Raw genomic sequence first — 19,319 nt, 5'->3', positions numbered from 1 at the left:
TCCTTCCCCGTTTTACAGGTGAGGAAGCTGAGGCTCAGCAACATGCAGGGACCTGCCTGAGGCCACACAGCTTGAGAGTGGCAGAACCTGGGCCAGGGCAGAGTTTTCCAGCCCTGCAGGAAACAAGGCCTCTGGTTCCTGCTCTGGGGTGTCCCCCTCTGCTCCGGGACCTGTATGTCATGTCTGCTGGGCGTGTGGTCCCAGGAGCAGCTCTCAGGTTACTTCCATGGCTGCTGGAGGGTCCCTCAGCTCCACAGGCACTGGGGAGGTCCAGCAGAGGTGACAACAAGCGGGGCTGAGGCTGGGGAAAGGCTGGGCACAGTGCCCGGAGCATCTGCAGGCAGGGCTTACCCGCCGAGAGCAGCTGCAGCCTGCGCTGGAGTGAAAGGCTTGGGCTGAGCCACGTAGACCCGGGACCCTGCGCCAGCTCAGCCAGTCCCTGTGACCTTGCCCAGACCCCTCTGCCCACAAGACGTGGCCTTCTCACCGCAACATGTCGCTAGTGCAGCTGGGCCCAGGGTGCCAGTGTCCACCTGGCGCACACCTGGAGCACACCCGGTGCACACCTGTGGCTGGACAAGCATGGCCATTGCTCCTGGCAGGGAGGGAGACTGCACACGGAGGGAAGCCGAGGGTGTCCCCGCACAAGAGTGTTGGAAGGAACCCATTGTGGGCGTGTGGTAGGGGACTCTGGGCGATGAGTTGCTCTGGATTGGATGCTGTCAGAAAATGGGGGCAATCCTGTGATTGGGCATCTTCACAAATGTGGTCTAGAAGCGGGAAGAGCAGCCTGAGGTCCAGGCTACCTTTGCTAAAGAAGCAGCAGTCACCGCTCGCGTCTGGGCTGAGAGATGCTGGGCCACGTGTGTTCTGGACAAAGTTCTCGCTTCGTCTGGACTCACACTCTGTGCCAGACACAGCGTAGGGTTCGGATAAACATTTCTCCTCCTCCTCCTTGCTCTAGACCTTCTGATCGAGTTGGGATGCGGTGTGACCAGGACCGTGACATGCATGCGGAGCCACGTGGGAGAAGCGTTAAGAAACCATGGAGCAGCCTCTGACACCCAGAGCCGGCCTGGTGCTGGAGAGTGGGCCTTGGTGCTCCCGCCGGGCAGCAACAATTCAAACACCAGCACCAGCCACGCCCCTCTCCTCCTTCTGCTCTTCTCACCCACGAGAGAACCCTCCTACCCCTTCTCAGGCCGGGACTGCCTACGTGTCAGCACAGAGAGGGTCCAGGTTAGGAGAAATGAGGTCCTTTGTGCTGTGTGGCCTTTCACAGGTTGCTTAGTGTCTCTGTGCTTAGAGCAACCCTTAGCAGGCATGCAAAGTCCATAGCCAGACACCCCCAGTTCCATCTTAGCAAGTTCCTGCACCTCTCTGTGCCTCAGTTTCCTCATCTTTAAAACGGGAACAGCAATAGTACCCATATCCTAAGGCTGTAGAAGGGGGCGTGCAGTTGACAGAGGAAGAGCGTGAGCACCTCAGCGCAGGTGTTAGCAAGTGGTCCCTGCGGGCCCCATAAGTGGAGGCAGCGGGTCCCTTCTGTCTGCAGCCCCTTCCTCCCAGGAAGGGATAACATTGCCGGAGTGGCGGCCACCCCTCTGCTGGGAAAGTGCACCCCCAGCAGCCACAGTGGGAGGCAACGCTGATGCCAGACGCTGAGGACAGTGGCTGGCAGGGCAGAGCTCTTCGGGGTGGGGGGTTACCTGTTCTCACAGCTTGAGGACCGAGACTCCGAGCTCTGGGACCGGGAGAGGCAGCGGTGACGGCGGTGGCGGTGAGACTTTCGGGGCCGGCTGCGCGACCTTGGGGGCGGGGTGAGAAGGAGAGAGTCAGAGGAGAGATTGATTGAGTGATTGATGGATTGACTGTGATCTTGTGACACATGTTGTCCTCTGTCACCCTCGCTCCCCACATGGGGAGGGCCTTGGGGTCCCTAACCAGCCACACTGAATGCGAGTGAGCAGAAAGGGGTCCTCTGGAGCAGAGGTCTGAAGGACTCAACCGAGGGCTGCAGGCCACACGGGGACTGGAACGTCACCTCCGCCTGTCACCTCTCCCTCACCTAAGGCAGGAGTCTCGCTTTCAGAGAGTGTCATGAGCCACCAGGTACCACAACGGGCGAGTCAAAATGTCAGCCGAAGGCCCCGGGCTGGAGAAAGGAGTGGCTCTGCCTCCAGAATATGAGCATGGGGCTGGGTCTTCTAATTTTTCAAGTGAATGTAGAAATACAGATATTTATGTAAAATATTCCTATTTTAAATGGAAGCTCATTTTTTTAAAAAAAATGACACTATTTGGGACAAACAAAACACATTAGCAGAGTAAATTAGGCCTTTGGGCTGCCAATTTGTAATGTCAGACCTGAAAAATTAAGTCTAGATTCTTAGCATGGAGTCAAAAGCCCACTTTCAGAATGAGTTATAGACGTCATCACAACAAAATTTACAATTACGACCACTGCCACTAAAACTGGTGTCTTTGCCAGCTCCTTCAGCTCCGTTTAAACAACCAGAATGACTCAGCATCAGCAGTGGCAGTGGCCACGAGGGCAGGGATGTCAGTGGTTTGGGCCAGGCCAGGCCGGGAGGACAGTGTGACTTAGAGATGGCTCTATCGGGAGGTAGCGCAGTTATCCAAACAAAGGGCTCAGGGATTCTTGTAATGTGATAATCAGACCTTTGCCCCCATGTCAAGTCCAAACTCTGACCTTGAACCCCAAGCACCTTCAGGAGTCACCCCCAGTCTAGCTCCCCGGCCTCCTTGCGTGATAACTCCTGACCTGGCAGGCACAAGCAACTCTGCAACGCTTCTATTCTGGCTCACGCATTTCCCGGTTCGTGATGTCCTCGTGACGACGACAAGGATGACAGGGAACCCGTCCCTAATGCACAGTGTGCGCCAGGTGTTTTCCCTGAACAGATTCACACACTCCCCACAACAGCCTGTGGAGTGGGCTCTGTTATTCCCATTTCACAGATGAAAAACCAAGGCACAGAAAACTTAATGCACTTGCCTAACCTGCAACCTAGAGGGAGGGGTTCCACCTTCACCCTCACCCCCAGCCAGAACAGCCCCTCCTGCGGAAAGCGTCCCCTCACCGCCGACCCTCTTCCCAGCTCCTTGCAGGGCTCCTTCTGCCACCGCTGCGCTGTGACCCGTCCCACGTCTGGCTCCAGTGCCCGCTGCACTGTGAGCTCCTCAAGGCCAGGAGAACGGCTGGTGACCCTCTGTCCTGGGCCCAGCACCGGGCCTGCCACACGCCGGGGCCCCACTGAGGGATGCTGCCTAAGGGGCCGCTAACTCACTCGGGGGCCGCTGGGTTAAAAGGAGCCCTGATACGGGACTTGGCGAGAGCGGCCGCCCTTTGTCCAAGGTGCGCCTTGTCTTTCTTGCTTGGGTCTTTGACTTTCACAGCCTTTCTTTCGTCCTGCTAGTGATTTGGGGAACTCATCCAACTCCTGGCACTGAGGAGGGTGGCCACCTCACTGCCCTCAGGCTGTCAGTCCTGGTCTCAGTGGTGACCCCTCCTAGTGCTTTTAGGTCTGGACACAGCCCCTGGCTCTGGGGTGTCTGCACTGCAGCCCCTCTGGGTGAGTGACCCTGCGGACTCACTCTGGGTGGGCTCAGCATGACAGCACATGTGCCACTAGGACAGGTGGTTGCCTCTTGACTCGAACGGAAGAGCAAGCTTGATAATCAGGAAGTGCTGCCCTGAGCTAACTCAAAGCTCTACTGCTTCCCTCTGGAGCTTCCCCCAGGCATCGTGATGGTGGCTGAAATGCCCTCCTCTGTGGTGACCTTGCGTGAAGCGACCCCATGGAGCAGCCCAGCTGGCGCCTCCCTCTGCAGCCTGCCCCTTCTTCCCTCCCAGCAGGGGACTGCCTTTCATCCCACTGCCTCTGATCCTCAGTTTAGAAGCTTCTTGGCAGGAGATAAAATATTAGTTGATTGGAAAACACATGCACTAACATTCGCAGGGTATAAAGTAGGTGGGTTGTAACCAAATTTACTTTTAATTTGGCTGGGAACTGAACTCCGCAGGCAGCACTGGCTGATTTGAATTTCTACAACCAGCTATAAACTGAGCCCGCTGCGGCCCCGGGGCAGGGCAGGCGCTGCTCTGAGAGCTCCAAGCCCAAAGCTCCAGCACAGGGCTCGGACTCATGGGCACACTCACGCACGTGCATGCGCGTGACCAGGCCCCCTCAGCCCCTCGTGCACACACAGCACACACATGTGCACAAGTAAACGCCACCCCACACCCTCTGAATGAGTAATGCACACAGACACGTGAGCAGGGCATGCTTGGAGTGCATACAACTCACTCTCAGCGGCAGACAGTGCGCGTGAGTGCAGCGTACGTGATGCATTCGCGCGCACACAAATATATACCACACTCACTAGGAACCCATATTGCATATATTTGCACGCACAGTTCACACAAATGTTTGCATGATGGAAAAATGTGTGGACATTGACCAACACATACACACTAGGTACAAATACACCATACATGCACAGGAACACAGAATTCACACACAAAGGGCGTGTCAGGCACACAGGTGCACACCCTTCACCCTCATGCATAAACACACACGCGCACTCACATCACATACACAGCCTTGCACAGGCACGCATGTCCAGACCCACAGAGCAAGTCCACACATGGGTTTCTTTCCCTTCTCCCCACTCACCCACCCACCCTCCCCTCCCGGCTCCTGTTCACTAGGCAACTTCAACACTTTCCCCAACTGGAGACAACATTCCCGGAGGCCTCTCCTTACTGTTTTTTGTGCCTCTTCTCTTCCCTTCTCTTGCTTTTTGGGCTGGAGGAGCTAAACGAGAAATGAATGGCCAATTAATTGAAAGATGCAAAATTCCAGTTAACGGCAAACATAAACAAGTAGTTTAAGCGCTTAACACCCGGTGGGCAGTGGACCCAGGCCGCCCGGGAACCGACACTGGGCATCGGCAGGGCCAGCGCCGTCAGTGCCGACTCTCTCACCAGTGGGTTCAGCCAGAGACACAGACCCACATACACAGACTGAGCATGTGGTGCAGGAGATGCCAGAGTCAGCTTTGGTAGCTTAAAAATAACAGTAGCAATAAAGGTAATAATGACATCTGCCATCTTTTGAGGCTTTACTATAGGGTGGGCATTCTGCTAAATACTATTTGTCAATCTCATTTTATTCTCCCCACAATTTAATAAGAACCCATTTTACAGATGTGGAAACTGAGCCTCAGACGAGCCAAAAAACCTGCCCAGGCTCGCCCAGGTGGGCGGGGTTGTGGCCCCAGACCATGGGTCCCTGGAGCCCATGCTCCTGACTGCTGTCCAATCAGATTCTAAGAGAAGAGAACGGAACACTCAGAGAGGTACTCTGAAGCTTGTGAAGCCTGGGAGATTCTGAAATGTGCTGCCTGTGAATATCCAAGTATCTGGGTTGTACAGCTTTTTGTTTCTCTAAGTCAGAGGGCTTGGGATATGGCGAGAGGGGACAATGACAACTCGAGGTCCCGGCATAATCAAACGGAGCCTCCGAGGGTGAACACGACTTGGTAGTTCAGGTCACACTGGCTTCAAGACATCATCACACGTGCATTACTGTCCTAGGTCCTGGGAACGGGAGAACTGGTTTCATCCGGCTGAAGTCGGACCTCGACGTTAGCTGTGGGGTCTGTCCCCACGTTAGAGACTCAGCCTGGGCAGTGGAAGAGCCCAGGACCTCACTGAAAGACCCTGGGTCACATCCCAGCCCCAGTGCATGGCTGCTGTGTGATATCAGACAAGTAACCCATCTTCTCAGAGCCTCAGTTTCCTCGTCTGGGAAACGGGGCCATTGTGCAGGTTGCTGGGCTGAGTGAATGGGTGACATTGGTAACCAAGGTCCACTTTTTATTGGCTGGATGAAAGGACTCTGCACGCTGCCAACTGCTCTCGCTGTGGCCACTGTTATTGAAGAGGCCACAGCGGCGGGCCCCGATCCTCTGAGATCTGGTTTTAAATTCCAGCTCTGCCTCCTTCTGACAACGTGTCTGTGGACATGCCTGCCCGTCACCTGCCTGAGTCTCAGTTTCTTCATCTGTAAAATGGGAACGGTAGACATGTGCACGGCACAGAGTGATGAGAACTAGTGGCGCATGAAATACACACACATGTGGAGAGGGCCTAGCGCAGGAGCCAAGGCAGGGCGAGCCCCTGTAGCTTTATTTGTGCTCACCCAGGGTTTCCAGTACAGCAGGACTTGGCCTCGGTCACTGGGCCAGGACCTGGGAGGGCTTTGGCGGGCTGGCTGGGGCTGATGTTTCTCCACAGGCCCCAACCCAAGGCTTCAATGTGTTAGAACAAAGACGGGCAAGGGTGGGAGACTTTCCCGAGACAGGCCTCTGTAGGGGCTGGTTCCAGAGCAACCATCTTGCCTGATGGAAGTTGAAAGCTGACTTGGAACTTTCAGGAAAACCAGGTCAAGACTTCATTTGGGAGGAAACTGACAAGGGGGAGGGCCCAGAACACAGGGGTAGGGGCTGAGATCTGAGCCTAGACACTGCCTGGCTAAGAAAGCAGAAAGCTGCAGCAAGCAGCCAGAGGTGACAGGGTTCTTACCTGTGCCTTCTCTTCTTGGAGAAAGACCTGATTAAAGGCGGGAAAAGGAGAGCGAGGGAGTGAGAGAGGGAAGGAGAGAGAGGAGGAAGAAGGAGAGGAACAGAGGGAGGGAGGGGAGGAGAAAGGAAAGGAAGAAAATACAGGTGAATTTGAGTTTTCCTGGAATGAATGGATCAGTGCATTTGGGATCACTTGACATGGGGGTCGGGCACCCAGCAAATCCTCCCCTTCTCTTAGATTTCAGAGAATATGAAGACATTGGTCTGCATTTGGAATTCCCAGGTTCAAACCTCCCAGTGCTCAGTCCTCACTCCGAACTGTCAGTAAGCACCTCTGGGAGGGGGCTGGGTGAGGTCAGTGAGGGTGATGTAGAGAGCCCTCTGCCTCCTCCCCTAGCCCATCTCACCTCTCCCTAGGTGTGGACTTGCCGTCGTCATCATCATTATCATCATCATCATCATCATCATCATCATCACTTTCATCAGCATGGGACAACCAGCTTCCATAATGTGGAACCCTTACCGCGAGGCGGGCTCCGTGCTAAGCATCTCTCACACACAATCTCATTCCATCTTTCCCCCAAGGGCTACCACCAACCATTTTACAAAGGCACTGAAGTTCAGAGAAGTTTGGTAAGTTGCCCAAGGTCACACAGCTTTCACTCATGTAAGCCCTACTCATTCTTTGGAGCTCCGCTCAGATGTCCTCCTCTCCTTGTACATTTTCCCATCCCCTCAGGCTGCTTGGGTGCCCGTCTCTAGCCCCACAAGCTCTGAGCTCAGCGGGACTCCGGGGTCTGTGGATTATAATGGCCCACTTCCCCAAGTAGAATGTGAGCAGCTTGAGGCCTCGGGCTGGGTTTTGGTCACCGTTCGGTTCCCAGGGGCCCAGAATCCTCATTCATAACACAGAATAGGCATTCAACATACAGATGTAAAAAATAAATTTTTTTTAACCCTGAAGCCTTTTCAACTGAGAAAAAATTCTCCATGCATCCTCTACCCCTAGCTCCTGTCTCCCCAAAAGTCAAACATCTCTCGCCAAACCCTGGGAGAGCTGGGAGGCGCTGGGTCAGCAGGAGGGCGGCGCTCAGTGGGTACAGGTTTGCGAAGGACCGGCACTGCCTATCCTCTCATGTACGGTCCTCCTTCCGCTGAACCTCCAGCCTCGGCAGACTGCAGCCCCCCGGAAAAGCCCGTTTCTCACCTTGCACAGCCTCTTTCTCATAAGGAGAAACCGTGGAGTGAGAAGCCCCTTGGCTTCCAAGACCCAGACTTGGAAAAGTCCCCCACGCTGGGACAAATTACTCAGCATAGGTGACAAGATGGGTCTACAGTCAAGGCAGGCCATTGCCTCTGCTAAGGACCCCATGCTGGCAAAGGTCTCTAACACCACATTAGCAACATTTCACTGACTGGTTTGACCAGGTCTTCTACGTCGACCCCTGAACAACACGGACTTGAACTTCACAGGTCCACTTGTACATGGGTTTTTTTCAGTAAATGCATACAAGTACTGTAAGTGTATTTTCTCTTTCTTATGATTTTTCTTAGTAACATTTTCTTTCTTCTAGCTTACTTTATTGTAAGAACACAGTATATAATACATATAACACAAAATATGTGTTAATTGATAAGGCTTCTAGTCATTGGTAGACTATTAGTGGCTCAGTTTTGGGGGAGTCAAAGTTATACAGGGAATTTTAACTCTGTGTGCGGTGGGGAGGGGGGTGTTGGTCCCCTAACCCCCACGTTGTTCAAGGGTCAGCTGTATTAAGCACACGCTCAGAGTCAGTGGGAGTGTCTGGGCAGTTGGTGGGTGTCATCAGTGAGACCAAGCTGAGCTGAGACCGTTCTGGCAACAGGGCTGAGATGTGACCACACCTCTCCATCAGGAGAAGCTATTTTGGGGTAACTTTGAACCAGGGGTGAGAGGCCAGAGGGAAACCCAAAGGAGCTCTTTCCCCTTCATTCTGTTGTGATTAGTCGCACAAGTAATCCACCATTGATGTAGGAAAATCGGGGGGACACAGACAAGCAAAAAGAAAATATGAACCTCTCTTCTCCCATCATCCACAGTCCACCAGGGCCAATACTTACACAAGGAGCATCAAACTCCCTGCCCCAGGGACAGCAGACTCTGTATGTGAACGTGTGTGAACGTGGGGCCTGCGGCCAGCCCAGCACGAGGCTCCGTCTACACGCACGGCAGCTGCTCAGCGGCGACTGCGGGTCGCCCGTGTGAAAACTGGCCCATGAGGACAGAGCTGCTGCTGTTACAGAGGAGCTGGTTTTCATATTGCAGAATCTCCCAATTATAAGACGTTGGCTTGGTCCGTGAGCCACAGATTTGTGGTCTCTGGTGTGCATCCATCCCGTCTTTCCCCCCATAACCCCACATGTGCACGTGTGTATACTGGGCACCTTTTGGAATGTGTGTGCAGTTCAGAACGCCCCTGGACTGTCCATAAGGGTGGACAATCCCAGAAGCCGTGTTTTGCATGATTCTATCCTGTAGGAAGCAGTCAGACCCAGCCGAGGGGCCTTTCCTTGGGAACTGGGAATAAGGGGCCAGACGGAGAGATGCAAGGCCTTCTCCTGGCTGGGCTTGCAACGTGGAGGGATGGAAGCAGGGTGCAGCCATGTCTCCCCCAAGGAGCGGGGAACTGCATGTCCTGCTTGGGTGCCCTCAGCGTTCCACTCCTCAGTTCTAGTCCCTCACCAAGGCCTGGCCAGTCCCTGAGACACTCCCTGTCTCCATATCATCCACCCTCCTCTGCCTGAGTGAGCTTCAGTGGGCCTCTGGTCCTTGCAACCAGGGTCCTGAGTTACACAGGACAGGAGGAATGAAGCAAGCCAAGACAATCTGTAGGTAAGTATTTTACGTAAGTGAAATGCTTCTAAATGACCTGGCGTCATCGACTCTCACCCCCACCCCACCCCACCGGGGCATCCTTGCTTGCTTGCGAAGGAGAAAGGACAATCAATACCTGCGTCGCTTATGTTTCTTGGAACTTTTCTTCTTCTTTTTCTTGACAGGTGATGGGCTATACGACGGGGACCTGTGGGGAGGGAGACTCTTCAGAGGGAGCTTCTTACAGGCCAGCATGGGTTTCAAAAAGACCCTTCCCAGCCCCCAGGCGAGTCTCAGCTCTCTCAGGGACAAGCACAGGATAATACTCAGATGGATATTAGCTTATCTTTGTTTGAAACATTAGACCGAAGCTCAGGTGGTACACGTTCCAATCTTGACTCTACTACCAATTCGTGAAGTCACCTTGGGTAGGTCACTGCTCTCTCTTGTTTCCCTGACAAAATACCCAACAGGGGCTCTCAGAAGCGTAAATAGATGAAGCAGCCTGGGTGTAAGGCAGCAGGGAGTGGTGGGGACTGTGGTCAGCCAGGGAGCACCTGACTGAAGGGATGCTTCTCAGATCAGCCAAGGGTCTCCAGGCTTCCAGAAAACCTCCTTTTCAATAGAATTCATCAGAAAAACATCTTTTTATATGACATCTCCTGGAATTTAAATGTTGGCAAACAATTAAAAAGAAAAAAATCCCCACTTTGCAGGTCAAACAAAACATGTCTGCAAGGGGAAAGGCAAGATTGAGTGCACCTTGACTCTTAGAGGGTCACAGAGCTTGTCCCCAAGCACGTGCCCAGGGGACATCTATTGAATGAAAGAATGGATTAGGGAAGCCTGAAGCCTGTGGCTTCCTTCTTTGACATATTCTCATGCCCGCCCCTAAGATCAGGAGGCATAAGCCACTTGCCCCAATTCCACTGCTCACCCTACAGTGGCTGGGACTCAGGGTCTTCATCCACATTTCTGTTTGGGTCCTCTTAGAACTAGCCTAAAGGGGTATCCGGGAAACAAGGTCTCCCAAAACCTGGAGGTGAGTGGGACCTGTCATTCAGACACTCCTCTCTGCTGCCCCCCGCAGGCTTCTTCAAGTACTGCCTTCCCAGTTTGGTATGTTTTTCAACTGGCCCTTCTAAGGTCTCTGTCCACCACTGTGGGTCTGGAACACTGGGTAACCCTTGTAGTCTAATGAGTGGCAGCTTAGAAGAAAATCTGGAACTCTTTTTAAATACAAAAAAAAAATTAAAATAAATTATGCATAGAAAAATATCATAGGGTACAAAAGAGTCAATAGCTGGCAAAAATATAAAACCCATTATCCTTGGCTTTAAACCTGCTAATGGGTGTGACGGAGCCAACTGAGGGGCCTGGAATCACGTCCCTGTAGGTTCTGTCATGCTCCCCTGTGTCTGTCTTTTCCCATCTCTAAAATGGGGACAGTAATGCTGTGGTCAAGGGTAAAAGAGTTCATGGGGAGCACAGTGCGTAGCACAGCCTCCACACAGAGACAGTTCTCAGTAAAACACCAATATTCAGGGTCACGACTATGCGTCCGATGAACTGGTCATTTGCCACTATGTGTCCGACACTGTGAGACAGCTCCTTCCACATCCGTTTTTCACCAAATTCACTCAAAAATCCCAAGAGGTAGGTATTGTCACCATTTTATAGAATCGAAAACAGAGAGGTGAAGTGAGTTGCCTAAGGTTGCACAGCTAGTTAAGAGGCAGAGAGGGGAACCGAACCCAGGGGGGTCATTGTTTGACTCCGAAACCCATTTCACCCCTGTTTTACCCCTTTCCCCATCTTCAAGGTGTCACCATTCCTTGGGGCTCTCACCTCCTTCTCTTCTTCCGGTTGGATTTCTTCTTTTTCTTCTTCCCCCTGGAGGAAGGTGGTGGCGTCAACTCTTTGTCACGGGAGGCGCTGTGGAAGCACAAAGTCTGGCATCAGGGGACTCGGGGCTCCCCACACCCCCAGTCAGGGCTGTTGCAGCCAGGGAAGAGGGTCCCTGTGCCTGGGAGGATGAAGGACCCACAGCAAGTACCTAATTACCACCTCACGGCTGATTCGGTCACACTTCGGACTAAGTGTCTCAAACAAGGAGTTAATGCCGACCTAATGAGACAGACGCTGTACGTTACCCAAACACCGATTGATTATTTAAAAACAGAATTATAGAGGTTAACTGCTCCTTAATAGATTTATTATTGAATTTGCAAGTGGTTGACCTTGAGAAATAAATCACTTTTTAAATAATGAATCGGCAGTTCAGCCCCTTCCCTCCACAATACATCTTGTCTGTAGTTCCTGCTGGAAATTTAATAGGAGGCAGATATGTTAAGGAGCCGCTGATTATTAAAAGTATATTTGCTGAGGTCTAATGTAATGAGATACATATCTTATACCGCTTCACAGAACCTCAGAAACCTCTGCTCTTCAGGAATAATTATTTCCCATTCAATTAAATTCAAATGCTCAGGCTGCAGCTAAATGAAGTCAAGTTATCCCCTTTTATAATTGGGGCAGGCTCCAGGGATTTTTTTTAAACACTACCCCATGGCAAAAGGAGATGGTTTGGGATGAAAAACTGCTTAGAAATGGAAACATGCCAACCCAGTTGGACCACAGTGGGAAAATGTAATATTAATAAGAATATTATTGTCATTATTAGCAATAACACAACTACCATTTATTCACTTATTATGTGACAAGTGTTTTATATACTTGGATACTCACAAAACACTTGGAGGGTGGTCTGATTTTATTGCCTCATTTTGCAGGTGAAGAAAATAAGTCTCAGAAAGTTGAACAGGCTTGCCTACGGCCACAGTCAGGAAGAGTCTGCGTGAGCCGGGAACTGAGTCAAGGCCTGTGTGATTCCTACACTGAGAGCTTTCCCACAAGACCAGCTGCCTTCTCAAACCTGGTTCTGTGCCCATGCTTTGGAAATGACCCAGAACTCTGTACAGAACATCATAAAATGCCATCGTATTTCATTTCATTCCAATAATCTGAATAATTTTGGTTAGTAGAAAAAAAAAAAGATGAAATGGTTACACTGTATACTAAGGTGTCTGTGTTGCCAGTATAAAAACCATATAGCTATTGATATGTCTTGAACATTTTTAAAAGAGTTGCTTTTGGCAGAGTGAACATAAATATCCTAGGGATTAAGCATGCAGCCACTTACCTACACTTACATGTTACAAAGCACAGAGGACCCTACGCATTTCCAGGAAGCGAACAGGCTGCCTGCGTGAATGTGGGAGACCACTTCCAAGTTTCTCCTTCAATGAGCACCTGACACAGAGTAAGAGCCTAATATCTGAATATTTGGTGAGTGACCAAGTGAGGGGTGAATGGATGAAATAATTTAGCCACTTGTTAAATCATCCTGTTTTATATAAACATTTCCCAGTGTAACAACTGCCTGAAATTTGAGAGAAAGAAAACAAAAACAAAAACACCCAATCCATTTAAAGTTAAGGAAGGGAAACTTAAGGAAAAAAAAAAAACCTTAAGTGTGTCATATAAAACAGAGAAAGATCTCATTGTTTCAGTCAATTACTCTACCTTAGTTAGCCAAAAACTCCAGGTTTGAAGGAGAGGATCTGGACCAGATGCGGGGTCCTTAGGCTAATCTAGGCCCTGCTACCAACAGACCTCAGTTTTCCCATCTGTAAAATAGCTTTGACACCCACTGATTTAACAGGAGGCAAAGGCTGTATCTGGTGAGTGCTGCTGATGAGGCTACTAGATTCATTTTCTGTCTATCACTGGGGTGGGGGTGGGGCAGATTCCGGCCCAGGGTGGCGAGAGAGTGGTGCATTTGTTCGAGTAGGAGTAAAGCTTTTAGCCGACACAGTTGTACGGATTTACTTCTCCAGAGGCCAAAGATGGGCCAGACTTGATATGTGTATGGTACAAAATTTTAAACAGATGGCAGGAGACGGGTTGGCATTTTCATTAACATCAAAGTACAATGTGGTAGGCTTAAGTCTAGGATATAAAATCAAAGAGACTAAAGTTCAAAACTTCGCTCTGTGTAAGTAGAGCATAGGGAATATAGTCAATAATATTTTAATAGCTATGTATGGTGCCAGTTGGGGTACTGGAACTATCAGGGGAACACTTTGTAAAGTGTATGACTTTCTAACCTCTGTACTGTACACCTGAAACTAATAGCAAATAAAATTGAAAGGGGAAAAAAAAAAAGACTATAACTGGTAATTGGTGCCTAAAGTAAAACAAAAAAGCATAACACTTCACCCTGCCACTTCCTGGCTGCCACATTCTGGGAAGTCACTTCCTCTCCAAGCCTCAGGAAAACACTGTGTCCTTCCAGGGCAGCTGCACAGTGCCTACCACGAAGTAGGTGCTCATGAAATACTGGTTGAACAACTGAATCAAGGAATGACTGCCAAGATCTGGGACTCAGGCGACAGGCCCAGGCTGTGCCATGATTTGGGGGTCAGTGGATCACAGGGTCACTAACATGGAGAGACACTAACTATCCTTTAAGGTGGGGACAACCAACTACGGCTCGTGGGCCAGACTGAGCCCACCTCTTTTTTTGTATAAATGAAGTGTGTCTGACACACAGCTATGCCCGTCTGATTACGTGTTGTCTGTGGCTGTTCTGTGCTACCATGCAGGGTTGAGTAGTCCTGGCAGAGACTAAAAACCTAACACATTTTCTCTCTGGGCATCTAAGGGAAAAAGTTTGCTGATCCCTGATTTAAGGATCTAAAAGAAGAGATTGTAAAAAGAGAGAGGTGGGGTGGCCAGAGAGACAAACTTCCTTGCTACCTCCCGGATTTGAACTTTCTGCTGGGCTGAAGAGCGGAAGTGGGGACAGCATCTCACCTGCATGCTCTGGCGGGACTGGGGTCCCGGCAGGCCTTGTCTCTCTCCCAGCTGTTGGGGCCCAAGGCCTCAGCAGCCAGACGCTGGCTCAGCTTTTCCGAGGGTCCATCCTGAGCTGGAACCATGGGGCTGCTCTGGGGTTCTGTCCTACAGGGGCAGAAATAAGGAAGTAAAAGTGTTAGGGTATGACAGAGACTGTCAATGGTCATCAAACCTTCATAGGTGTCCCTACATCTCCCAGTTCCCCTTGCAGTTTAGGTTGGGGCCATGAGATTATCTTTGGCCAATGGGCTTAGAGTGGCGGTGACATATGTCATTTCTGGTTTGACACAGTACGATTTGCATACCTTCTCCAGCTCTTACTCTGTCACAGAGGAAGACTTTGGAGGCTACACATTCTGAAGGGTGATGCTAAGATTTGGAAAGCAAAGATCTGCGAGGGAGCAAAGATGCCTGAGCCACACCGAACTTTGCATGATAGAAATAAACCTTAGTTAGGTTAAGCCACAGAGACTGAGTTTATTTGTTACTGCAGCATAGCCTACTCTATCCTGACTAAGTCACAGGGAGAAGCTGCAAATTGGCATTTCACGTCCTCCCTCACGACATGATTAGAGGCCAAAGCATGATGTGATAATTCCACTTACTCTTTGCTGTTTTGATTCCATTTTTCCACCTTATATATGTATGGAACAGAGATACCTGAATTCAAATACCGTTTTCACCCATTAGGAGCTTTAGGAACTGAGACCAGCCACTCAACCGCTCTGAGTCACGGTTTTCTCAATTATAAAATAGGGGATAATATCAGCCCTTATATTGTTGACTTGTTGTGCAGATAAAATAAGATAAGCAAGGGACTTCCAGCCAAGATGAAGGCCTAGACAGACATGCTGTGTCTCCCTCCACAACTAAAAAGGAATACAACTATCTCAAAACTAGAGACAACCAGAAGTTCCAGAAAATCGAGCTGCATGGAAGTCTAGCAAACAAAGATATAAAGAAGAAATACTCATCCAGACAGGTAGGAGGGGCGGAGCCAGGGTGGAGAGGACGTGGTGTGGTAGCAGCAGCAACAGGCCAGTGGGAAGCACAGTCACATGTTTTAAAAAGTCAGGAGGGACACCTGGGGAGCACTCCCAGCACCAGACTAGACCACACAGCTCACAGTCCCAGCGCCAGGGAAAATCAAGCCTCATTGCTTCTGACTGTGCAGACCAGTGGGGGTTGGGGCGGAGGAAGAAACTGCTGATCTCTCAGCAGAGTCTGCTTGTTTAAAGGGACCCCAGAGTCCTAGAACATCTGCAGACCCACCCACCCTGGGAACGACGGCCAGAGCAACAGCTAGAGAGGCACCAGTCCCATATGAGAAGCGGGAGAAGTGCCCAGGAAAGGGGCAAGTGCTGAGCAAGCAGCACTGTTCCCTCTCAGGTCCCCTTCCCCACACACAGCTCCATAATGTGGTGAAACGGGTCGCCCTGTACTGACGAATACCTAAGGCTCCGCTCCCTATAACGTAATAGGAGTGAGAGCTCTACCTAAGACACAGAGGCAAACAAACACAGGAGCCTGTCAAGATGAGGGAGACAGAGAAGTATGGCCCAAAAAGGGGAACGGATCAAGGTTCCAGTGGGAAAACTGAGTGACGAGGAGATAGCCAACCTAAAAGATGCAGTATTCAAAACACTGGTGATAAAGATGCTCACAGGTTTGACAGATATACTTAAGTAGGGCAAACGCATAAGGGAAGAAGTGAAGGTTATGCTAAGTGAAACGAAGGAAAATCCACACAAAAGCAATGGTGAAGGGAAGGAAATGGGTTCAAATCAGTGATTTGGAACATAAGGAAGAAAAAAACAGTCAACCAGTACAGAATGAGGAAATGAGAACTGAAAAAAATGAGGAGAGGCTTAGGAACTTCTGGGACAACTTTAAACATACCAACATCCAAAATCATAAGGGTGCCAGAAGGAGAAGAGAAAAAGCAAGAAATCGAAAGCTTATGTGAAAAAATAATGAAGGAAAGTGTCCCAAATTTGGTGAAAGAAATAGACATATAAGTCTAGGAAGCAGAGAGTCCCAAACAAGCTAGATCCAAAAAGGACCACACCGAGACACATCATACTTAAAATGCCAAAGTTTCCAGATAAAGAGAGAATCTTAAAAGCAGCAAAAGAAAAGCAGAGAGTTACCTACAAAGGGGTGCCTATAAAACTCTCAGCTGATTTCTCAAAAGGAACTTAGCAGGCAAGAAGGGACTGGCAAGAAGTATTCAAGGTGATGAAAAGCAAGGACCTACAACCAAGCAAAGCTATCATTTGGAATGGAGGGGCAGATGAAGTGCTTCCCAGACAAGGTGAAGCTAAAGGAGTTCATCATCACCAAGCCATTATTATATGAAATGTCAAAGGGACTTACTTAAGAAAAAGAAGATCAAAATTATGAACATTAAAATGACAACAAACTCACAACTATCAACAACTGAATCTAAAAAATAAAACAAAATCCAACTAAGCAAACCAAATTAGGAACAGAATCATAGGTATGGGGATCATTTGGAGGGTTATCAGCTGGGAGGGGGGAGGGGGAGAAATAGGGGAAATGGTGCAGGGATCAAGAAGCATAATTGGTTGGTACAAATAGACAGGGGAAAGTTAAAAATAATATAGGAAAGGGTGAAGCCAAAGAACTTATATCACGACCCATGGACACGAACTAAGGGGGGGTGGGATTGCTGAGAGAAGAGGGGTACAGGGCAGAGGGGAGCAAAGGGAAAAAAACTGGGACTACTGTAACAACATAATCAATAAAATATACTAAAAAAAATAAGATAAGCAAACAGGAAGGCCTCTAAGATGAGCTCCAATGACACAGGGGAATTACCTGAGTTTCCCCCCATCCCCTCTCCTTCTTTGAGTCCCAAAGAGGGAAAAGAAGTTGCCTAGTTACTCAGTCTTTGAAGAAACTGTCGCTCAGATCTGCTGGCTCCTAACCAGGAGGCGTCAGCAGTCGGAAAGTCACAGGTGGATCTCGGCGCCCCTCCCCGTTCACCTGCCTGCGGATTCCAGGCCCAACATCGATCAGAAATGTCAGCATTTCTCGCGCGCCAGGCTCCTGCAGCCAGCGCATCAAGATTGGTTTTATGACTCGGGATGGATGCATCTGGTAAGCCTCCTGCTCCTCCGGGCCGCCAGGAGAGGAGGCTAAGCCCAGTCAATATTGGAGGAAGGACAGCAAGACACATCCGTCTCTGTCAGCTGCTTACGGTGCCTCCTTGGAAGCACAGCCGGGGCCACTGCGAGCCCAGGAGCAATGAACATTCTTGTCAGGGCTTCCCGGCCTGCCTCACCGCCAACTCCAAGCTTCCAGAACACCCCTCCACCCTGCTCAGCTTCGGCTTTCCCCCCACCTCCACGCCCTCCTCCTTCTACGAGGGTCCCATTTCCATGCCTTTGCCCAGGCCCGTCTATCCACACGGAATGCTGTTCTGGCTCTTCTCAGACAGCTCAAAGTTCGCCATTTCTGCTCAGCCCCCAGCGAGGTGTGCCCTCCCACCCTTGTCCTGGCCTGCGCGCGTGAGTGAACTCCGATGCCCGAGTGTCTGCCGCGTCCCCAGGCCAGCTCTAAGTGTGGGGATGCCATGAACCAGACAGAGATATCTCGTGTGACCACGGAGGTTACATCTCAGAATGGGGAGCAGGTAATAAACATACAAGCACGAAATCATAAGGCTTATTGGGTCATAATGAAGTATGCAGAGAATACATCAGAATAATGGGACTGGGAAATAGGATGCAGTGATGGTATAGATTGATCAGGGAAGACCTTTCTGAGGAAGTAATGGGACTGGAGACTTAAAGGATCAGGGACTAACCTTGAAGTTTGTGATTGGTTTTAAAATGTGTTCACAGATTCTTTAACGCTCCTGCCATCAAAAGACAGAGCCAGATTTCCTTCCCCTGATTATTGGATGGGCTTAGTGACTCACTTTTAATGAATTCAGTACATTATGGAGAATAGAATAAATTAGGAGAAGTGATAATGTGGAACTTCTAAGACTAGGTCACAGAGGCAGCTTCTGCCCCACTCTCTTGAATTGACCGCCCCAAGGGAAGCTGGCCATAAGGAGAGGCCCAGCTTGCGGCAGAGCCGAGGCCTCCTGCCGACAACCAGCGCCAACCAGCGGTGTGAGTGGGCCCCTCGGAAGCGGAGCCAGACCCAGTCAGGCCTTCGGGTGAGACTGCCGCCCTGGCCAGCTTCTGACCACAGTCCCAGGAGAGCTGGTGAGCCAGTTACCCGGACAAATTCCTGACTCACAGAAACCGAGGCATAATTAACTGCTTATTGCTGTTTTAAGCCCCAAAGATTGGGGTAATTTGTTGCATGCCTCGCGTGCCAGGCTCCTGCAGCCGGCGCATCAAGAGCAGTTTTATGACTCGGGATGGATGCATCTGGTAAGCCTGCTGCTCCTCCGGGCCGCCAGGAGAGCAGGCCACGGCCGCTCAGTGAAGCACATTCATCTAATTCTAGGCAGAAGGAACAGCAAGTTCAAAGGCCCTTGGCATACACAAGGCACAGCCAGCAAGGGGAAGTGTGACAAGAGGGAGGGTCAGAAACTAGGTTTTGGTTGGCCATGGAGAGACCGCTGGGTCCCCTGTGACTGGGATGGGAAGCCTCTTAAACAGAACAGCGGTGTGGTCTGGCTGGCATTGCAGGAGGATCATTCCGATGGCTGAAGACACAGGACAAAAAGGTGGAAAGGACAGAGATGAGGGGACCTCGCAGCAGGCCAAGCTCAGATCCCTGCGGCAGCAATGGAGGCAATGAGGCGCGGTCAGATGCTGACATGTTTTGAAGGTGGAACTAGTATCCTTTGCTGCCAGTTAAACATGGGGTGCAAGAGCATAAGGGGAGGGGAGGACTGGCCACGGCAGACTCCAAGGTGCTGAGCCTGAGCAGCCGGTCAGATGGAGTC

At 50.5% G+C, this 19,319-nt stretch overlaps 1 protein-coding gene across 1 annotated transcript in view; it reads right to left on the bottom strand.

Annotated features, from left to right (window-relative positions):
• Window positions 1–19,319, bottom strand: part of SRRM4 (serine/arginine repetitive matrix 4) — a 131,866-nt gene that overhangs the window by 22,796 nt on the left and 89,751 nt on the right. Inside the window, exons 2-7 of the mRNA XM_090292501.1 lie at window positions 14,345–14,491; window positions 11,315–11,401; window positions 9,603–9,674; window positions 6,614–6,640; window positions 4,791–4,841; window positions 1,710–1,808 (exon numbers count right to left, since the gene is read on the bottom strand). Of these exons, the coding sequence (XP_090148627.1) occupies window positions 1,710–1,808; window positions 4,791–4,841; window positions 6,614–6,640; window positions 9,603–9,674; window positions 11,315–11,401; window positions 14,345–14,491 (483 nt within the window). The remainder of the gene's footprint in view (window positions 1–1,709; window positions 1,809–4,790; window positions 4,842–6,613; window positions 6,641–9,602; window positions 9,675–11,314; window positions 11,402–14,344; window positions 14,492–19,319) is intronic.

This window comes from Furipterus horrens, unplaced genomic scaffold (genome assembly GCF_987537825.1).
Source record: "Furipterus horrens unplaced genomic scaffold, mFurHor1.1.pri manual_scaffold_11, whole genome shotgun sequence".
NCBI classification, from domain to species: Eukaryota; Metazoa; Chordata; class Mammalia; order Chiroptera; family Furipteridae; genus Furipterus; species Furipterus horrens.
Note: the sequence above shows the minus strand (reverse complement) of the source record. Positions and strands in the feature narration are given on the sequence as shown.